This window comes from Gracilinanus agilis, chromosome 2, assembly GCF_016433145.1.
Source record: "Gracilinanus agilis isolate LMUSP501 chromosome 2, AgileGrace, whole genome shotgun sequence".
In the NCBI taxonomy this organism is placed as follows: domain Eukaryota; kingdom Metazoa; phylum Chordata; class Mammalia; order Didelphimorphia; family Didelphidae; genus Gracilinanus; species Gracilinanus agilis.
The window spans coordinates 195,259,374-195,274,040 of NC_058131.1; the positions used below are offsets into that span (position 1 = coordinate 195,259,374).

Consider the following 14,667-nt stretch of genomic DNA (forward strand, 5'->3'; position numbering starts at 1 on the left):
CGCCTAAAATATGGTAAAGAAGACAGATTAATAAGGCAGAAGAGTAATAAGGGCTAGGCAATGGGGGTCAAGTGACTTGCACAGGGTCTCACAGCTAGGTAGTGTATGAGGCCAGATTTGAAGCTAGGACCTCTCGTCTCTGGGCCTCTCAATCCACTGAGTAACCCAGCTGCCCCCTTAAATATTTTTTCAATCAGGCTTTTGTCCCAAACATTTGACTAAAAGTGCCTCCAAAGGTTCCCAGTGGCCTCTTAACCCAATAGCCTTTTCTTGATATAAATCTCTAGTATTTGGCACTGTTGACCATTTTCTTTTTGAAGCTCTTTCTTGATAATTGAGAGAAAAAGGTTTAACTATCACCTCCATCTGGATGAGTTCTAATTTTAAATCTCTAGTGGTTCATGGATGATATAATCAACAACTTTAAGGAATGGCAACCTCTCAGACTTTCCCCAAATAAAAATTATGTGCAAGAGATAAGTTCATTGCATCTGTCTTCTTTACCATATTTTAGGCGAATATGCTAAGAATCCTAAGGAGATATTAACCTGATGGATTACCAGGTCAGCTGAACATTGTACTGTGCTCCTGGATCTCAGAGTTTGGGAGGGACCTTGAACAAGAATTCCCCACTACAAAATCTAGCTAGGTGGTTATTTTGCTTTTCCTTTTAAGCCCACTGAGGGTGCCCTTTCAGTAGCTCTTAACAATGAATTGCATTGTGTGTCCTAGTTTGATAATATGTAGCAGTGAGTATTATTTATAGCATTAGAGCCCCCAAAGCTTTCCTAGAAACCTTTCAACTGACCCCTGTAAATTGCGAATCTAAATTGGAAAGCTATTATTCAGTCATTTTTTTCAAGGCATGTTCCACTCTTCATGATCCCATTGAGGTTTTCTTGGCAAAGATACTGAAGTGTTTGCCATTTCCTTCTCCAGCTCGTTTTACATATGGGTAAACTGAGGCAGACAAGGTTAAGTGACTTGCCCAGGATCACCAATTAGTAAGTGTTCGAGGCTAGATTTGAGTTCAAGGAAGATGGATCTTCCTGACTCCAGCCTAGACCTTTATTTGCTGTGTCATCTAACTGCTTCCCTGTAACCCTAGTGAGTTTTTTCACTGGAATTCAACCTTTCATCTCATGCCTTTGCACTTACATGCTAGCTATACCCCATGCCTACAGCATGCTTTCCCCAGAATCCTTCTTTTCCTTCAAGGAACAGCTTTGGTATCACCTCTTCCATGCAGCCTTCCCTATCTTCCCCTCCTAAAAATATTCTCTCCCACATCACATTTTTCTAAAGCCTTTTTGCATCATTTGTGCCCATCATGTTACCCTGCATCATACTTTTTTGTGCCTTATACATTGTGGGCTTAATAAATGTGTTAAATGAGATTTGCATGGACCGATGCAGAAGGAAGTAAGCAGAACCAGAACACTCTGCATGATGGCTACAAAACTGAAGGGAAAGGACGTTAAAAGATGAACTTTTGAGGAATTGATTTGATTGTAATAACTGAACACCAATATCAGGCACCTACATGGCACAATGGATAGAGTACCACTTGTGGAGGCAGGAAGACTCATTCATCTGAATCCACTTCAGACACTCACTAGCTGTTTGACCTTGGACAAGTCACTTAGTCCTGTCTGCCTCAGCTTCCTTATATGTAAAATAAGCTGGAAAATGAAATAGCTGTCCACTCTGGTCTTTTTGCCAAGAAAACCCCAAATAGGGCCATGAGTCCAATATGTTTGAAAACAACTGAACTTCAAAAAATACCAGTAAAGGTCTCAAGAAAGCAGATAGTGATACATTTCTGTCCTCCAGACCTCAGTTTCCTAATCTTTAATATGAAGAGATGGGATTGATATAGTAAACAGAACATTAGACTTGGAGGCATGAACCTGGGTTCAAATCCCACCTTAGACATTTTAATAGGAGACCCAGGACAAGTTACTTCATGTAAGATTCCTCCCATCTCTAAATCAATAATTCTATCATCTTAGCGGTCAGGAAGATGACTACAGGAAGGAGAACACTATTTACGATATGACTAATAAATAGTATTTTTATTTATCATTGTCACAAGGGAGACCATAATTTCAAGGAGACCATGATATAAAAACAAAGAAAGAAAGAAAACATAAACACAAGAGAAAAGCTTTATAGAAGCAAGTATCACATAGCTTATAAGAAAAAGTCAGAATGAAGTGTACCAAGTCAGTCTGAATATTCCATTATCACAGTAGGCTGTAAGCTCCAGGAGAGCAGGAACGGGGTTATTTTTCATCTTTGTGGCTCCAGCCCTACCAGAGAACAGTATCTTAACAAGTGTCTACTGGATAAAACTGAGAAATAAAAATAAAATTAGGGACAGGCAATGTTTCACCCTTTTCAAAAACAGTTGACACATGAAACACTTCAGATTTGCTTCAGATTTCGTATTTATGAGTATTATGTAACTTCGTTTACCAGTAAAAGAACAGAATCATATAGTGTTAGAGCTGGAAATGGCTTCAGAAATCATTTAGCGCTGCTCCTTCATATTATAAATAAGGATCCTGCCCCAGGATTTACAGTGAGCAAGTTGCAGCATCCAGACCCAAACCCAGGGGTTCTGAATCCCCAGCTTCATGTTCTCTATTATAAACTGGTCTTGTCGCATGTAGAATTTTGAGGGCAATATTCATAAAGGCTCTTTAAAGAGCAGATTTGAGCTAATTTAACTATATATACAAAACATTACAATAAACACAGTGAGGGGGAAAAACTTCCTGCTTTATTTAGGTTTTCTCTTTAAAAAAGTGGTAGCTTTGAAATCCAGTTGCTAAATAATCATCTCCCTGGAGACCACTTTAGGATTTTGGCTTCAAGCAATCAGGAGATGCCAAGAATTATACGTTGTGTAAGAAGCCCCTAAAAGCTCAACACTCTGAAGTATGTAAAAGATCTATTGATCTACAGAATCTACAGATGATGATTTACAGATCCACAGAATCTATTGAGAACTAAATGACTGGAAGCTGGACTTCTGAAAGTCTGGTGCTTTGGGGTCAAACAAAAATTTCTATTCTTGGAGGTATTTGCAAATCCTTTGATTGGATCCATAGTATTTCAAGCTGCCATGTCTGATATTTTGCTGTGTTAGTGAGTTCTCTTCTCATTTTTACCTGACTTCCTTTTAGAGTTTTAGTTTGTTGCCCAGTTAAATATTTAACAATGCTATTAGTTAACATTTTACAGTATTTTGTAACATGAAAGCTATTGTTTAACATTTTATAGGATTGTAAATCCAGAGTAGTCATCTAGGCTGATGCTAATTTTTACAGATGAGGAAACAGACCCAGAGTTTTAGAATATCAGAATGAAAGGAAGCTTCAGGAATTATCCAATCCAACTTCTTCATTTAATCAGAGGAGGAAATGGAGGCCGAGTGAAGCCTAAAGTTACCCAGCTACTAAATGGCAGACATAGATTTTGAACCCAGATATTAACTCTTTTTCTATCCAACATTTTTTTATTAGCTATAACCATGTCCTTTGCAAGAAACATTTAATCAGTTCAGTTTAATTTATTGTGCTAAGCACGAATACAAACAAAAGTATAGGTATGTACATGTTATAAAATCTTTTGAATCTTATACTAGAAATCCTAGCAACTTATTTTTATGATAACGTTTGACTATATCACATGTTCTTGTACAGATTTTCTGTACACATTGGCACTATGCTGTGCTAAAATTATGTGTATATTTTATGGTTTCACATGAGAACCACATCACAGACAGTTAATTTGGATGGAAATTATTTGCTGGAGAAGTTTAAGTTGCTCATCATTTGCTTGTGGTTGAGAGCAATTTTGTAGCTTTTGAGTTTATGGATAATTTTTCAATATAAGATTTGCTCCATCAATGTAGACTACAGCCATGCATGGCTTCATTGATAAGTTCTCTGGAGCACAGGGAAGGGAAGTGACTTGTTCAGGGTCACATAGCTAGTAAATATCTGAGGCAGAATCCAAACTCAGATCTTTCTGACTTCAAGCCAGCACTATATTTATTCTATCAGATTTTGTCAAAAGGTGATGGCTGTCCCCATGTTTCTGTTTTTCATGTTTCTGACTCAAAGGAGGATGGGGACAAAAAGATATTTTCCAAGACCTCAGAGCCAATGCTCTTGAAGCAGAATGGTACAAAGTAAAGATCACTGGATTTGAGGTCAGAGGAGCTGAGTTCAGGTTCTGACTGCCACTCACTACCTCATGACCTTGGCTGAGCCACTTCCCTTCTCTCTGAACTTCTCCACATGCATAAAATGATAGTTTTGGACAAGATGGTTGGTAAGGTTCCATCTCTCAACCCTGTTACGCCTTCCGGGGAGAAGGAGATGGGTGGGGAAGCAGTAACTGCAGCAGCACACAAGTGAGACATAAAATGTGCAAGAGGAATGGGAGCTAATGGCTACCGTGGTAATGGCAAGAAGAATAAAAATAAGATCTCGCATTAATGTGTCACTTCCAGTCTATAAAGGGACTCTGTACAACAGTTCTTTGAGGTAGGCAGTTTATTCTTGCTGGGCAACATTCATCCAAAATGGGTGTATTCGTAGCTGGGCACAAGCATCACACCTTATCCAACTGTTGAGGAATCAAGGTCCCTTAGGATGCAGAATGAGACCTACATCGTTGCTCATGTCTAATGTGGGAATTTGCTGGGCTCGACTATGCATAATTATTAGGAGGGCCTTCTTTTTTGGTCCAATGAGGTGAGAGGAGAGGAGCAAAAATAAGTTTAATTGGAAAAAATATGAGTAGATTAAAAAAATGTTGGTCCTTTATTTTTTTTCTGTTGTTTGCCATCGACCTTTCATGGGGAGTCAGCTATGAAGCCGGTGGCTAAGTTTATCATCCCAGAATCTCAAACTCAGAATGGGAAGGGCCCTCTGAGGCTATCTATCCCAACCGCTGTCTGTCTGTGGGCCAAGGGGTACTTATTGGGTACCTGCCATCTTCTAGGCACTGGGCTAAGCTCTGGGGAAATAGAGGAAGGCAAAAAAGACGTTGGCTCCAAGGAACTTACCCCAAAGGAAGATGCTGTGCCAGGCAGGTGTGTAAAGCCTCTGAGCCCCTGGTAAGTGCTGTCCATGTTCCAGGCTCAGCTAAGCACTGGGAATAGGAAGACAATGCTGGTCCCTGCCCTCCCGAAAACAATTCTGAGGGGAGAGATAGGAGGCGGCAGTGCAGAAGGGAGTCACTGCTGAGGTTTTTAGCCAAAACTAAAAAGAAGTCAGGGAGGAGGACAGTGGTCATGGGAGTGGGAATCTATTAACTAGTGTGTAGATTAAATTAAATTAAAAGGAGCAGCTGCAGCAGCAGCTGGGGAAGCCAGGAGCAGAGAAGGGAGGATGTCCCAGCCTTGGGAGATAACCGGTGAAAATGTACCATTGGGAGATAGGAGTGTTTTTTTCCCCCCCTTAAAGCCCTTTCTTTCCGTCTTAGGTTCAATACTCTTTACTGATTTTGAGACAGAAGAGTGGCAAGGGCTAGGCAATTAGGGTTAAGTGACTTGCTAGGGCCACCCAGCTAGGAAGTGTCTGAGGCCAGATTGGAACCCAGGACCTCTAGCTGTGCAGGAAGGGAGAATTTTTCCAAGGCCCAATAGAAAGGAAACCAGTATCACTGGACTGTAGAATAAATGTGGAGAATAAAGTATAAGAACATTGGAGAGGTAGAAAGAGGTCAGGTTATAAAGGACTTGAAAAGCCAAACAACATTCTCTATTTGATTCTGGTTATGACAGAGAGCCATTGAGAGTTGACTGAATAAGGGGATGACAGTCAGATCTGTTTAGGATTATCACTTAAAAAAAATGTTTGCTTTCTGTTGTAGAATTGATACTAAATATCAGTTTCAAAGCAGAAGAGTAGCAAAGGCTGGGCAATTAGAGCTAAGTGACCTGCCTAGGGTCACATAGCTAGGAAGGGCCTGAGATCAAGTTTGAATCCAGGACCTCCAGTCTCTGGGCTTGGCTCTCAATTCATTGAGCCACTTAGCTGCCCTGCTCATTTTGTTTTTATTTTTTTTTCCAATTATGTGTAAAAACAAATCTTAACATTTGTTTTTAAAGATTTTGAATTCTAAATTCTCTTCTCCCTTCCTGTCCCTTTTATCTTACTGAGTAGGTAAACAATTTGATGTAGATTGTATGTGTGCAGTTATGCAAAACATTTTCATATCAATGATGATGTGAAAGAAAACACAGAATCCCCCTCCCCAAAACCATGGAAAAAATAAAGAAATGTAAAAACCAGTATGCTTCAGCCTGAATTATTTAGCGATTCTTAGCAACACAAAGATCCAGGACAATTCCAAAGCCCTAACAGCCCAATTCATTAATCTGCTCAATTCTAGTGACCCAGCGAGGGTCAGTTTTGCTCTTGCCAAAACATACCCCTGTATCTCTTATTCTTTCATTTTCCTTCTTTTCTTTTTTGATGAACCAATTTCCATTTATACTATCACTGGATCAAATGATGTGTTTGTAAAAGTGAGCACACAGTAGGTGCTAAATAGATGCTTATTTCCTTCTTTGAATCCTGTCTCTTTGTCCTGGGACCATGAACACCTTGCTAAAGCTCAGCCTCTGGTTCCTATCTCCTTAGCTTCTGTTCATGTGAATGGAGCACAGGAAATGGAGCTGATGAGAAGACGACTCTGGGCCACCCTGGGAGCAAGACAGTTCTTTATCTCCTCAAACCTGCTTTTGGGGGTCCCCAGGCCCTTCTCTCCCAGGGTACCCCATTGTTTCCCCAGGAGGCACCTCCCCACCCCCACTCCCAGGGCAAGCTCTGAAGGCACAGTCATCTCCTTATCTGTCCCTCCAGCACCTAGCCAAACTGTTTCCTGTCTGTCACCCTCTTTGGCTGGCAATTCCCTCCACAACACACATTTGCGAGTATGAGCCTCTCTGCAAGTGCCCCCGTGACACCTTTCCTTCTGTTCAGTGTAGAATGCCATTGGAAACCAGTACAGCCATGCCCCAGGAGCGCCCTTTTCCCTTTTGCTCACCTCCCAGGACGCAGCTGTCTCCTTCCGTCCCCCTGGCGGTGTCCGTCCTCCTCGTTATGTCTGTGTTCTCCCTCCAGCCCATTCCAGGCCAACGTCTCCAGCGTCATCCCCATTCTCTCCTATCTTCTTGGTCTCCTAGTCTACTGGATGGGCTGGGGTTGTTTACACGCATGCGTAGGCCTTCTGTCCCAGCAGTAAAAAACAAAACCAACCCTCCTTTGGTCCCTGGTACGTATCTCTCCTTCCCTTTTCCAGAATCTGTCCACACACTGCTTCCACTTCTCTTGCTCCTTTTATAACTCTGCAAGGTGCCGTCCGACCGAAATCGCCCTCTCCAAAGTTGCCAACGCCCTCTCTTTCTCTTCTTTAAACCCTTACCTCCTGGCTTAGAACTGATACAAGGATTGGTTTCAAGGTAGAAGCATGGTAAGGGCTAAGCAGGGGTTAAGTGACTTGTCCAGGGTCACACAGTTAGGACATATCTGAGGCCAGGTTTGAACCCAGGACTTCCAATCACTAGGTCTGACTCTCAATCCACTGAGCCACCAAGCTGCCTCTCAGTAATCTCTTGGTTGACAAATCTATTGGTCTTTCCTCAATCTTCCTCTTTCTTGACTTTCTGCTGCCTCTGACATTAATGGCCCGCCCTTTTCTTCCGGAGACTTTTTCCTCTTTGGATTGTTCTCTCCTGTTTCTGCTTGTCTGACACTTCCTTCTTAGTCTCCTTTGTTAGATCTTCTACCAGGTCATAGCCCAGTTGGCTGTCCCTCAGGGTTTGGGCCAGAGTCCTCCTCTCACTGTGTCCTGTGTTGCTCGGTGATCTCATCAGCTCCCAAAGTTGAGTCATCATCCCTGTGACTGTGTCTTCTTCATTAGGGTGCCTGCTCCTTGGGGGCGGGGACTATCTGCATTTATGTCTGTTACACACACACACACACATATACATGTACACATATAGATATAATAAACATAGTAAGTGCTTCATAAATGCTTTTTTTCATTCATGCAGCACCAGAGGCAATTTTAAGAAGCAATGATTACTAGCATTTAGATAGAATTTTAATGTTTGTCAAGAACTGCATAACTCATTTTACCCTAACACTACTCTGGGATGTAGGTGCTATTATTATTTTCCCTTTTATGATAAGGAAACTGAGGCAGACAGAAGACTTGCCAAGGTTCCCACAGCTACTGTTTGAGGCTGGATTTGAATTCATGTCTTCCAGATTTCAGATACAGTGATCTATCCATTGTTTCACCATGATGCCTTCTGAAGTAGCCAGTTCCCTCCATTCCTGAAGACACCTGAAGACACTGATGTATGAACTGGCTCACTGTGTGTTAGAGACATTACAAAGAAGCATTCATACATCATGTAGGGAGTTACAAAAGTTGGATCTCTTTAAGGTCAGAGTCCATGATTTTAATGTTTTTTAAATTAAAGTTTAAAAAATGACAAAAAAGAAATCAACAGATAATCATGATTTATTACATCTGTCTACAAAATTAGTTTCAAAACAAGCAAGGGTTTTAGTACATGTTTTGGGCTGTACATGACTCAATTTCTGGACAAATGCTTAACTCCTGAATTTCTTCAGCACTGAACTTGTTTCTGTATTTCTTCTTAGGATATAAAGCACAGTTTCTACAAAAAAGTTGGTTCTTTTGTCAGCAAGAGGTGCTAGATTAGTCTTTCCAGTAGCTAGGGCCACTGAGTGCTCTGAAGACAATCCATTTTCCCTAGCCTAGAAGCCATTTTTGTACAAATGTTACTCCATTCAACAAATACAAATCAAAAGAATATGGCTACTGTCTCCCTAGATTGTTGCACATCAATAATAACTGGTTTGGACATATCCAATACAGTTAATAAAATACACTTTAAGAAAAATAAATATTCTGCATAATGTATATACACAGGGGTCCGTTTTATTCTTTACCACAAACCAGGAAAACCATAACTTAAAATTTGCATGTACTTGACCATTAGTATTTTTAGTAAATGGCTTGACTTTGAAAGTCCAAAAGATTGTAGTTGAATTACATTTATAAATGTGCAAAATTTAATATGTAGAAAAGTTTTTTAAAAAAAGGAACTGATACATGAATGTTTTGAGTCCCTCTTTTCTTAATCACTCTATGTCATTAGTCAAATAAATATGACGATATGCAAAAGTACATACGATTTCTACCTCACATTCTCTGACAAACAAGTACTTCAAAATTGATTTAATATTCATTCCAGCAAACCCAGGCTTCATGGGATGTCCCACCCCCACCCAATCCCTTTTTACCACACGGCACGTTTACCATTAGATCTTGCACAGAAAGCATACCACACATCATTTTTGAAAACAAAAAGGCAAAGTGCAAGGGCTGCATTTAAAATTTGAAGAGATCAATGAAGTGCTGGGGTGACACTGGCATGAAGCAGCTGTCAGGATTGTTAGCTGTACAGGGGTGTCCTGAATCCTGCAGAGGGCAAGAGAACAGGAGGTAGAGGTTACATCCATAAGCTGGCAACAATCTGAGCAATGTCTGAAAGTGCAGTTCCTCCTTTAAAGCCCAATTATTTACTGAAAAGTACAAAGGCATGACACTATTTTGATAGTCTTTTGTGAAAGTTTGATTATTTATTATTAGCATTGTTCAGACAATTAGAGCAATGATACTTTCCAGTTAGGGTATTTCCTCTGAGGATGGCTTTCTAAGTTAATCAAGAATAATAAATATACTTCACCTTCAGAGTGTCCCTGAGAAAAAGAACATATTCTTAAGGTTATAATGATACGAGTATCTGCCTGAGAATCTTCCCTTATCCCTAGAGTGTTCCACGGTTCTCGTTCAGACAATCTGATTTTCTCTTATCCTTCCTTTACCTCTTCCTTCCTACCTTTGACTTTAGCACTGATTCTCATTCCTATCTCCTTAGTTCCAGACGCACTTTTTCCCTTGATTAATTCTCTCTTTCAAGTTTTCCTTCTGTCTGCTAACGATACAAATTTACATTTTTACAGGCATGGGAAAGCATTTCACAATGATGTTTGCCATGCCACCATACTAGGGGTTTTGCTATATTAGTCAGTACAAGAAAAGCATTCCTAGAATGTCTCAGGTAGAGTATAAGGCTTTTGGAAGAAACAGGTTATATATAAAGTCTGTGGTACTGCTGGGGGGGGGGAGGGAGTAAGAGTACTTTAGTTGGGCAGTAATGCCTCACACAGGGTAAAATGGGTAATGTGAGTGACATAAGAAATCTAGAACTGACACTGATGCCTTCTCATGATGTCTATTTCACATATTAAGCAAAAGTCTAGCATTTTTGTAATAAGAATGTCTAAATGCTAGGAGAGAGATGGTAATGCATATGAATAATAGGCAGAAATAAAGAATACACAAGGAAACATGCAATTCTTTCAGATTTTCAAAATAATCTTACTGGCAAATTTCTGAGAGAACCTGAGAAATAGTGTGCTGTGTATGTATTTGTTATTTGAATTAGAAATTCATATTAATAGGTCTACATTGCCCCTCATGGGTGAACTTTCAGTTAGATGGGTCTTCAAAATCCTTTCAGTTAAAAGCATTTGGTTATTATTTTAGTGCTAAAGGTGGATGTATTTTCATTCCACTATTACATAAAGCAGATTTAAGCACAATTGCTTATTGACCTTTAAACTTTAAAAACAAATGCTTAACAAGGCATTCATATAAACATGCAACAGAGTATGAAAAACTCTGAGTTTAAGACAGAGACAGGCACAGATTGCAAAAGAGCAAGCCACAATCAACAGACACAAAATGGAACATTAATCCCAGTTTAGTTCATTCCAAAAGGACAGACACAATGCATATGGTAAAACATGAAAGTACCTTAAATAATAAAGCAAGATGGTAGTCCTTGAAGATCATGAAGACAGAAGCAGGAAGGAATGCGGTAAAGTAAAAAAGGAAAAGTTAAGTTTGGGAAAGGGCCAGACAGAATTTAAGCATTGGAACATCTTATGAAAAGAAAGTTCTTTTTCATCACAAAAAAATCTACTTTCTCTCCTTCATCCCAAACTGCCAAACTAATAAAATCCTGGCATACAGAACCTTAGCGAAAATAAAGCATGCACAAGATAGAAAGAAGTATCTCAAAAATTCATTGACTTGAAGAAACCATTATGGACACTGTAAAAGGCAAAGCTCTTAAATGGATAAACTATCACTGTAGCAGCTAAGTCAACTTCAAAAATATTCCCAGAAAAGGACACAGAGAAATACCAATATTTCTACTTTATGTGCCTCAAATCACAATAATTTTTAAAAGAAACACTTTGCTATATTAATTAGACATGTTTTTTAACAAGTAGTAATCTATTCTATATCTTTATTATTTTTATTTTAATTAATCTTAAATATATGATCAGCATTTGTTATTTTCGTGAGTGTGCATACATAGCACATGTTGTATATCTTGGTGTAATGCACATCTGAAATATTTTAGTAAACACTACAGGCTATTTTCAGATTTACTCACCATGTTATTATGGCTAATGACGTATTTTAAATTGTGTAAATTTTTGAATGCATAAATGTAACTTTTCTTTTTATCTACATGTCAAAAATATTGGGAATGAAACTGGAAAGTAATCTGGCTCTGAAAGACAATCCATACAAAGATAAAAAGCAGCCTCTTTCCTTAGCTGCAATATAAAAAGATGTTCTGACCATTACTAATTTCACTGTATTATTTATAACAATTTTTATTCCCTAGGTAACCATGAGTCAAAAATCAGAACAAGAGGAGCCATACACCCACCTAACCACAGATACATAAAGCAGAGGGTAGTAGGGCTAAGCTATTTATTTTTAAAAATACCCCCACCATACTGAACCCTCCTCTTGTGACACCTCGGCTTCCCCCACCCCACTTCACTACAATTAAGCTACAAGATCCAATATGGTGACTAAATATGACAGTATATACAATGTTTTGTCCCAGTAATCCCATGCCTGGGCAGAGGTACTTTTAACATATAGCAAACACCTAAATTTGGGGGTGGGAGGTAGTGCTTAAAGCCTCACACCTAATGGTTCAAAATTCTTCAGATCTTGAAGTGCAGAATTGTATTTTATGTAAAGGAACTGTTCTTGCCTAAAATGGTTGCAGATGAGATGAAATTTTTAAAATTAAATCACTAATTTATGCAGTGAAGAAGTTCAGCTTGGCCAATTGTGAGCTTTTAGCTGGTTCAAGTTATAACAGTTATATAAATGAAATGCATTTTCTTCTTGTTTCTCAATAGAAAAGGGTGGCAATGATCACTATCTTCCAGTTAATTCAATTATTTAATGACAGTCAGCATTGAGAAATGACCTGTACACCATTCCCATAGTTATGTGCCCACTCAATTCTCCTCCTGTCCCTAGCCCCTTTCTCACTAGAAATGCAGTTGAAGCTGCTCTAAACTCTGAGGATTATATTACTGACCAAATGGATATGTTACACCTTATGCCATAGTTGTGTTAAGGATGCAGCAAGTGAAGAGTACTGAATTTGGAGTCAAAGGATTTCAGTTCAAATCCTAGTTCTGTCACTTACTACCTCTGTAATCCCAGGCAATTTAAGCATTTTGGGCCTCAGTTTCCTTGTCAGAAAACTGAGAGGACTGGACCAGATTACCTTTGAGGTTTCTTTTAGTTCCAAATCTCTATCTAACTGTATAAAAATAAAAATTTTTAGAAGATAAATCATACTTTAAAAAGTGACATGGGAATTTTCTATTTGAAGCAATTAAAAAATATTCCTCAAAATGAGTCACTGAAGCTGTAACATTTACCTTTTGCAAATCTGGGTTTTTCAATATCCTATTTGTTTAAGAAAAAAAATGTTGCAATGGAGTCAAGGTACTTGAATTGCATTTTGTTCTTACAGCTCTATATCTTTCTCAAGATAGTTAATTTCAATTCCCCAACATTTCTTCCCATTAATCATTTTTGGACTTGCCCATTTACTTCAAGCTTTTACTTAGGTTTCCTTCCAACACCACTCAAAAAGGCAGTAAATGAAAAGCTGAATAAGCAATATAGAGTTGTATTAGCCATGAGATTAGTATCCTTCCCTTATTTCTGCTTAGATGAAACTTCAATGAACTGAAGGATCTTTGGTCACTAAGAATCTGTTTCCCAATTTGTTGTGGCACACACTTATATGAAATAGCCTTTTAAACCTATATAAAATTTTATTCTTTATCAAATTACTGACTTTCCCCCAAACAGCGTAACCTGGGCTTTTGAGACCTACTATTTGGTAGGCAGAGAATGAAGGATCAAGAGTGTAACAGAATTCTGGGGAGACTTCCCTTCCTGCTCCTGAAGGGTTTAAGCTACTTTGAATAAAACAATTTGGGTTCTTCCAGGAAGAAAAGATGGCAGAAATCTAATGTGTTAATTATTTTCTTAGGAGATTTGCTGGTATAGGAAAATAAAGATATTATCTTTAGTGTAATTAAGGGAGCCCAGAAGGGAGGCAGCTTGAGGACAGGAAGAGATGATGCCTGGCAGTTTACCTCAAAAATGTACATTTACAAACTGGGACAAAGTATCTGATACAAGAAAGAAGTGACCACATAATAAAAGTACCAACTCCTTATCAATTCTGAGGATTCTGATAATGTTTTCAATTAATTTAAATCCAATGCCTCTTAACCCAATATTTAGTTTTCTGGAAAGAGAGAAATGCTTATTGGGATATCAAAGAAAATGACTAATTTATGGAAGAGAATCTTGACGTGAAGTGGAAAATATCATTATCCCGTTTGGAAACTAAATTGGAGAAAATATCTGTCAATTTATACAGAGATCAAATTTTTTGCATTATTATATAAATATGAATAACTAAACATTTCTAAGCAAGTATCACTTGGAAGGATGTGACATACTGCTATAGAAATAGATAGGGTATGGGAGACAGGAATAAGCATTTTTATATAGTGCCTACTATGTGTCAGGGACTGTGTTAAGTAAGCCCTTTACAAAAATCTCATTTGGTTAGACAGATGCAACATGATGACTAACTGACTCTAAGCAGAGAGCTGGAAATCCTTGATACCCGTACCTTTGTAAAGAAGCCACTGCTTCAATAACTACATTTACTGAAAAAGGATTATCCTTTCCGGAACATGCTCTATAACCCCTTGAACAACATAACAAAAAAAGTATTAGCATTATTAATAACATGTTTACTTCATTTTAGACTTGTTTTAAAATTGATGTAAATTCTTTGATAATGTTATATCCTAGAAGTGCTGACTTCATGGATTCTAATTTATATGGGATCTCATGTTGGGGGTGTGAGGAGTTCACTCCAATGATGCAAATCATAATCCATCAATGCTGGTCCACCTTTTGTGACTCTTGTCCAGTCCTCTCGTAAGTTATCCATAGAAGCTCTGTCCATCAGGCTCATGTTCTTCCCCAACTTCTCCTAATGCTGTAAGGATACTGTAGAGGGCATTATGGCTATCTTCTTGCCATCCCTGCCCTTGACACATGACCTAGCATCTTTTCTTCCCACTATATAAATCCTCAGTGATATTTTTTTACTCCCAT

General features: G+C 38.7%; 1 protein-coding gene and 1 long non-coding RNA gene across 4 annotated transcripts in view; both read right to left on the reverse strand.

Annotated features, from left to right (window-relative positions):
• Positions 1 to 1,635: 1,635 nt before the first annotated feature.
• Positions 1,636 to 7,479, reverse strand: LOC123234920. Its single transcript, XR_006505360.1, has 3 exons — positions 7,072 to 7,479; positions 5,084 to 5,216; positions 1,636 to 2,354 (listed from the first exon to the last, which is right to left on the reverse strand). It is a non-coding gene; the product is annotated as an uncharacterized LOC123234920 (long non-coding RNA).
• A 976-nt stretch (positions 7,480 to 8,455) lies between these two features.
• FBXO25 (F-box protein 25) overlaps positions 8,456 to 14,667 on the reverse strand; it is a 127,955-nt gene continuing 121,743 nt past the window's right edge. For 2 of the 3 annotated variants that reach the window (XM_044663610.1, XM_044663611.1), the window contains exons 10-11: positions 10,945 to 10,971; positions 8,456 to 9,543 (exon numbers count right to left, since the gene is read on the reverse strand). In XM_044663610.1, the coding sequence (XP_044519545.1) occupies positions 9,454 to 9,543; positions 10,945 to 10,971 (117 nt within the window). In that variant the 3' untranslated portion in view covers positions 8,456 to 9,453. The remainder of the gene's footprint in view (positions 9,544 to 10,944; positions 10,972 to 14,667) is intronic. The other variant, XM_044663612.1, reaches the window with a different exon arrangement.